Source organism: Laccaria bicolor, genomic scaffold (genome assembly GCF_000143565.1).
Source record: "Laccaria bicolor S238N-H82 LACBIscaffold_56 genomic scaffold, whole genome shotgun sequence".
In the NCBI taxonomy this organism is placed as follows: Eukaryota; Fungi; Basidiomycota; class Agaricomycetes; order Agaricales; family Hydnangiaceae; genus Laccaria; species Laccaria bicolor.
This window is the reverse complement of record NW_001889927.1, coordinates 334,244-340,243: the sequence shown is the minus strand read 5'-3', so window position 1 is coordinate 340,243 and position 6,000 is coordinate 334,244. Positions and strand designations below refer to the sequence as shown.

Genomic DNA, 6,000 nt, shown 5'->3' with positions numbered 1-6,000 from the left:
ACGGACGGGATGCGAGATTATCAATCAAGCACACATGAAAAGGACGAGCGGACGATCATCTGGATATCAGCAACCGGAGAGACGGTATCAGGGCAAAGTAGTGATAGGAGAAAAGAGCGATAGCAAGGGCCGATTATTTGGGAATAGTAGCAGAGGACACGAGCTGAGACAGATTGACGGGGATCGGTTATCTGGGAAAGACATGTTCTTCAAGATTGCTTGGGGGTACCAAGAAGTCCGGCAGCAGGGAGCGACATTCTGGCCAGGCAGAGAAAAGAAACATTTGAACTGGAATATAATGATAAAAAAGGAATGGTTTTGGTGCGAGTCGTGGTTGGATATACGTGTTTGATTTTGAAGGAGAAATGGACGGAGTAGGCTTGCTTGCGTGCAAAGGGACGATGGGCGCGAACGACTTTGAGAAGGAGGGTCAGAGTGAAAGGGCCGACGACGGACGACGATGGCAGTCAAGTCAAGTGATAGCTCGGAAGGATTGCGAGGAGATGATAACAGCGGATCCGAACACGAACACGAGTGACCAAGAAAGCCTCAATACCTCCTTAAAACCATCCTAACAACTGCCCTCAATGGCGCCATCAAAAGATAACCCACCCGCATGATAATGCTTGACGTAATCCACATCGGGCGCGCCAATAACGGGTACTAATATTTCTCTTTCTCTTGACACCTTCCATTCACATTCACAGCCGTCATCGAATCGTCTTCCTCCACAATAGTTTCCAGCGGAGTCGATGGTGAGGAAGGGAAGGAGGGATGCTGATAGTGCTGATGATGGTGGTGGTGATGTCTAGACGCGATCGTCGATGTGGTGGGCAAGTACAAAGAAGGGCCATAGCACAGCCCCCTCGTATAATACGGCGCATCAAAGTCCAAAAGCCACTGCAGGAGCACATACGCAAGCAACGAATGCGCATACGCCCCATCCAAACCCAAACTGAGCTTGTTTTGTCCTCGCTCTGGGGCCTTGTTCAACTTCTCCTCAACCTCCCTAACCCTCCCGTCCCACTTCTCCCACCTCATCTCCTGCTTCTTAAGCGAATGCTGCACCCCATCAACAGCTTCGTCCACATACTCATAAACTTCATTGACAACCCCTCCAACCCTCTTCCCCATCTTGCTCAATTCTCTCTAACTCGAGAACCCGCCTCTCTAAATCGCTATGCGCTGCAGAGGAAGAGTGCGGTGTGGGATAATGCACCAAATCATGCAACTCGGCCATACGCGTGCGGATCCTTTCGATGAGGTGAGACTATGGCCTCATCCCCGTGGCTAGTACGAACAAGCCCGTGCTAAACCAAGAGACGGATTGAGGGCCTAGGACGGCGGCTGTTGCATAGCGTAATAAGAGAGCGCCGAGGAAGGGTGAGAGGAAGGTTAGGAAGAGGAGGGAGAGTTCGAATGAGTGGAATTCGGATGCTGCGTACGTCCTGTAGAGGGTGGTTCCGTGGAGTCTGGGAGGGGAGGAAGGGTGGGTGAACGGACGGCGTGGACGGGATTTTTGGTACAGGTCCCATGGGACTTTATAAGAGGCGTGCGTCAGTTACATTTAGGGAGAAGGGGAAGGAAAGGGATGGACGCACTTTCGATGACCTGGTATAAATAGAAAATAAGCAAAACGATGAGGAGAAGGTTCTTGATGTGATCACCCCCCATGAGCCAATTCCCGATTGGCGAAACGAGGGCGACTACAACTGCAAGGTCGAATTTGTGCCATGCGCGTTAGCCAGGTGACATCGAGCTTGGGCTTGAATGCCTCATTCGCGGGGAGCTTTGAAGTTGGGCAGCAGCAGCGCCCTGGACCAGTGACAGCGGGAGTAACCTCCTGAGGTGGCGTCTTATCCTCATCCTCCTCATCCTCATCACTCGACGTCCAACTCTCATACTCCGTTTCGAGGCTCACATCCGCGTCCTGTTCCTCCCCGTCTTTCCCTCTCAAAAGTTCTTCCGAAGCGAGCGAGTTCAAGGAGGACGCGCAGTCGTGTATGTGTTTGTGCATTCTTTTGCGGAGGGAGGGCTGAGCTTGGAGGAGGTGGAATTTGCGCTGGTGTCTGCACAACCAAGTTTCGAGATTTGTGTTTGTCTGCAGGAGGATCATCGATGACGCGATGACGAGTGAGCAAAATTGTTTGATGTTCAAGTTCATTCTGGCTGCACCTTCTTTTCTTGCCATCACATCTCAGAATTCCATTTTCCTCCAAGACACTGCCCACCCTGATTTTAACTTATAAATGAACGCTCAATTTCAGAAATAGTTCTCATAAACCGTATATTCTGAGTCTATAATTCTCAAAGTCTAACAAACACTTTTGCCCTCTCCCTCTATCTTGATTTCGGTGCTCTGGGTCACGGAGTAGTCCCGAGCCTTGTGCATTTACTTTTTTTGGAGGTTGTTGCCAAGTCCTGCTGATTTTTCTTTAATGTTTACAGTTTCCAGTTCTGTGTAGTGTAGGCCACGAACGACATGTTCCTACCCCGATTCAGCTGCCAAGAGGCGAGCTTTACCATTCTACGGTGGCTCCGACTTTTACACGTCCACAATCGACTTGATAGAGCTGTCTGCAAATGGACTTGTCTTCGAAATTGAACCTGGCTTTACTTTGATTTCTGCACCCCTCATCCTCGTTGTTCTGATTATCGCTCGTTGTCGAAACCCAAGAGCCATAAAGAAGCACAGTACTTACACTCAACTTGATCTGGAATTGTTTAGCATCTAGCAGTCTTCCCTTTCCATGTTGGGTCATTAGCTCGTACTTATTTCATCTTGTTCTGGAGCTGTTGGAATAACACCTGGTATATGGTCAAGTATTCCATGCATCTCGAGGACTTTGTAGATAGATCGAGATTGATGGATTAATAAGTCCAAGAACATCACCGAACAATTCACACGTATCTAGTAATTAGTAGTATATTCTAGTAGTTACATTTTGTAGTATATAAGGGCGACAAAGCTGCCCTCGACATGATTATTATCTTTATCCCCTATTACCACTGCGCTATATACACTCTCAACAGGTTATGGGCCCCGGCCTATAAAACTTATACACATATTCATTACACACGCATACGCTCCACATGCACACACATACACACACATACACACAAACTTTATCTTGTACGCTTATCTACATTACGTAACCTACTACAATGTCGGAAGAATACACAACGGGATCTTACCGGATGGAAATGCTGAAGGCCACAAATTGGATGCCATGGAAGCGACGGATGATGGCTGTGCTTTGTGACCTTGGACTGGAGAAGTATATTGCAAAGGATGCAAAACCTCCAGGATCAGCCGATCCCCAAAGCCCGACAACGGAAGAATTAGCAGCGACGAAGAAATGGGTCGAAGGCGACGCCAAAGCACAGATAAGAATAGAACTCGCTATCAGCGATGCGGAAATGATCCACATCAGTGGCACAACGACAGCGCAGGAAATGTGGGATCAACTCACCATGGTCAAGGAATCCAAGGGCAGGCTAGGGGTCCTTGCAACACGTCGCGCGCTATACAGAATGAGCGCGGATGAGGGAATTGATCTGGTGGAACATATATCGAAGCTAAGAAAGCTTCAGGAAGAATTGCACCTAATGGAAAACATGGTATCAGATGAAGATTTCGTCATGATCTTGATCACATCACTCCCTGAAAGTTGGGATAATTATACTTCATCGTACCTGGGTGCATCTGGAAATAAACCAACCCTGAAATCACACGAGCTTATTGCAATTTTGATCGAAGAATACCATCGTCGTCAAGGACGAAATGAGGAGACATCTGGAGGATTGTCTATGCAAGCTAGGCATCAACAAAAAGGTGGGAGAAATACAGGCTCACAGGGAAAGAAGAAAACAGATGTGGAATGTTACAATTGCCACAAAAAGGGCCACATGTTGAGTGACTGCTGGGCCAAAGGTGGAGGCCGTGAGGGACAAGGTCCTAAGGGCCGTCGAGGACCAAATTGAGGTGACAGATCTCATCAAACACAAGATTCCGTGAACAATTCACTAGGCGATTGTGCCTACATGGTCAACCAAAATATCCACAATTTTTCGAAATACGATTGGGTTCTTGATTCAGCCACGACGTCACACATTTGCACAATCTGAGATGCATTTACTGATTATGAGCCGTTAAACTCTGAGGTTGATGGCATTGGCGGATCAGCAACGACACAGGGACGAGGAACAGTGGCAGTCAACTTTAGAATTGATGGCCAATCAATCAAACACACTTTGCGGAATGTGTTGCATGTCCCGAAAGCACCAATTGCTTACTCTCAATTCCTCGCTTAGCAATTGGAGGAGGAAGGGTAGAATTTAGTGGCAATGGATGCCAACTATATGACAAAACTAATAGGGTCATTGGAAAGGGAAAGTTGACGAACATGTTATATTTGCTTGATGCACGCGCGGAATTGCCAAATCGGGAAAGCGCCCAATTCGGACACACTCTTAGGATCAATGGCATCAACTTTATGGCCACATCTCTGTCAATGCAATTAAAAACCTGAAGTCAAATGAAATGGTGGATGGGCTCAAGATTGATGAGTCTACAATCCCATCATTAACTTGTGAAGCTTGTATTCAAGCAAAACAAGCACACAAACCTTTTCCACAAGAAGCAAAAAATCGATCCGAGATACCTGGTGAACGCATCATGAGTGATGTATGGGGACCAGTGCAAACAGAGTCAATCGGACGGTGGAAATATTATGTTTCATTTACAGATGACGGCGCACGTTTGACTGCCATACTATTCCTAAAAAACAAGGGACAAGCATTTGACTGCATTAAGGAATATGTTGCCGTTATTGAACGGAAATTTGGAAAACCCCCAAGATTTATGCGATTTGATAATGGGAAGGAGCTGGTTAATGAGAAACTTCGAAATTGGGCTGCAGAAAAAGGAATTACTATTGAAACATCTGCTCCATATTCACCTTCTCAAAATGGAGTTGCAGAAAGGTTTAATCGCACACTTTTGGAACTTGCACGGGCAATGTTAATTGCGAAAAACCTTCCAGTATTTTTATGGGACGAAGCGGTCACGCACGCGGCATATTTACGAAACCGTGCGCCCACACGCGCTTTAAACGGCAAAACGCCGTATGAAGCTTGGACAGGTAATAAACCTGATATTTCGCATCTCAGGGAGTTCGGATGCGACGTTTGGGTGCTAGACGAGACCAAAGGTCGTTCTAAGCTTGCACCAAAGTCAAACAAATTTATTTTCGTAGGATTTCACGACGGATCGAAGTCAGTCCGTTATTACGACGCTAAAACTCGAAAAATTAAAGTCTCACGCAATGTGGCATTTAACGAGAATGAAGAGCCACGAGAACTCGAAATTAAAGCTAATTTACCGGGTTTGCGCGTCGAGGGGGAGCCAGAGGAAAAATCGAACACTCAAACACCTCAAGAAATCGAAAATCCATTAAATCCTATCCCTACAACAGTTCCTACACAAGAAATGCGAAATCCTATTGAACCCATAAATTCCCCAGCTCGTAGACCTCGTAGAACTCGCACTGAACACGATTATCGACTCCTAAATAATCCACAGGCACGACCAACAGATCGCACACTTGAAAATGCGACACCACCTGATATTACACGACACACAGAGTCATCAGCTGCGAAAATAATTTCTAAAAATCGCACTCACCTTGCCTTCGAAGATTTTATCAGATTTTCAACCGAAAAATCATTCCAAGTGCTCTCAGGAATTTCTGATAAAGATGGATTGCCAGAAACACTTGAAGATGCGATGCAGACTGAGGAGAAAGAGCATTGGAAGACTGCTGTGGAAGCAGAATTAAATGTTTTAGAAAAAATGAGCACATGGAAAATGGAAGACTTACCAGTAGAAAGGGAAGCAATCGGATGCCGTTGGGTATTTGACAAAAAACGAGATGAACACGGAAACATCGTAAAATACAAGGCACGACTTGTAGCGCAAGGTTTCTCACAGAAACCAGG

At 46.4% G+C, this 6,000-nt stretch overlaps 2 protein-coding genes across 2 annotated transcripts; one reads left to right on the top strand and one right to left on the bottom strand.

Moving 5' to 3' along the window:
* Window positions 1-927: 927 nt before the first annotated feature.
* Window positions 928-2,605, top strand: LACBIDRAFT_333890 (uncharacterized protein; the record flags this gene model as incomplete). The annotated part of the gene is made up of 6 exons (XM_001888580.1): window positions 928-1,244; window positions 1,455-1,489; window positions 1,625-1,739; window positions 1,831-2,001; window positions 2,449-2,466; window positions 2,503-2,605. 6 exons carry the CDS (start codon window positions 928-930, stop codon window positions 2,603-2,605), a joined length of 759 nt encoding a protein of 252 aa, XP_001888615.1.
* Window positions 2,606-4,243: 1,638 nt separating this feature from the next.
* LACBIDRAFT_313040 (uncharacterized protein) lies at window positions 4,244-4,489 on the bottom strand (the record flags this gene model as incomplete). The annotated part of the gene is made up of 1 exon (XM_001888535.1): window positions 4,244-4,489. The coding sequence occupies one exon, from the start codon at window positions 4,487-4,489 to the stop codon at window positions 4,244-4,246; it is 246 nt and encodes an 81-aa protein (XP_001888570.1).
* Window positions 4,490-6,000: the final 1,511 nt, after the last annotated feature.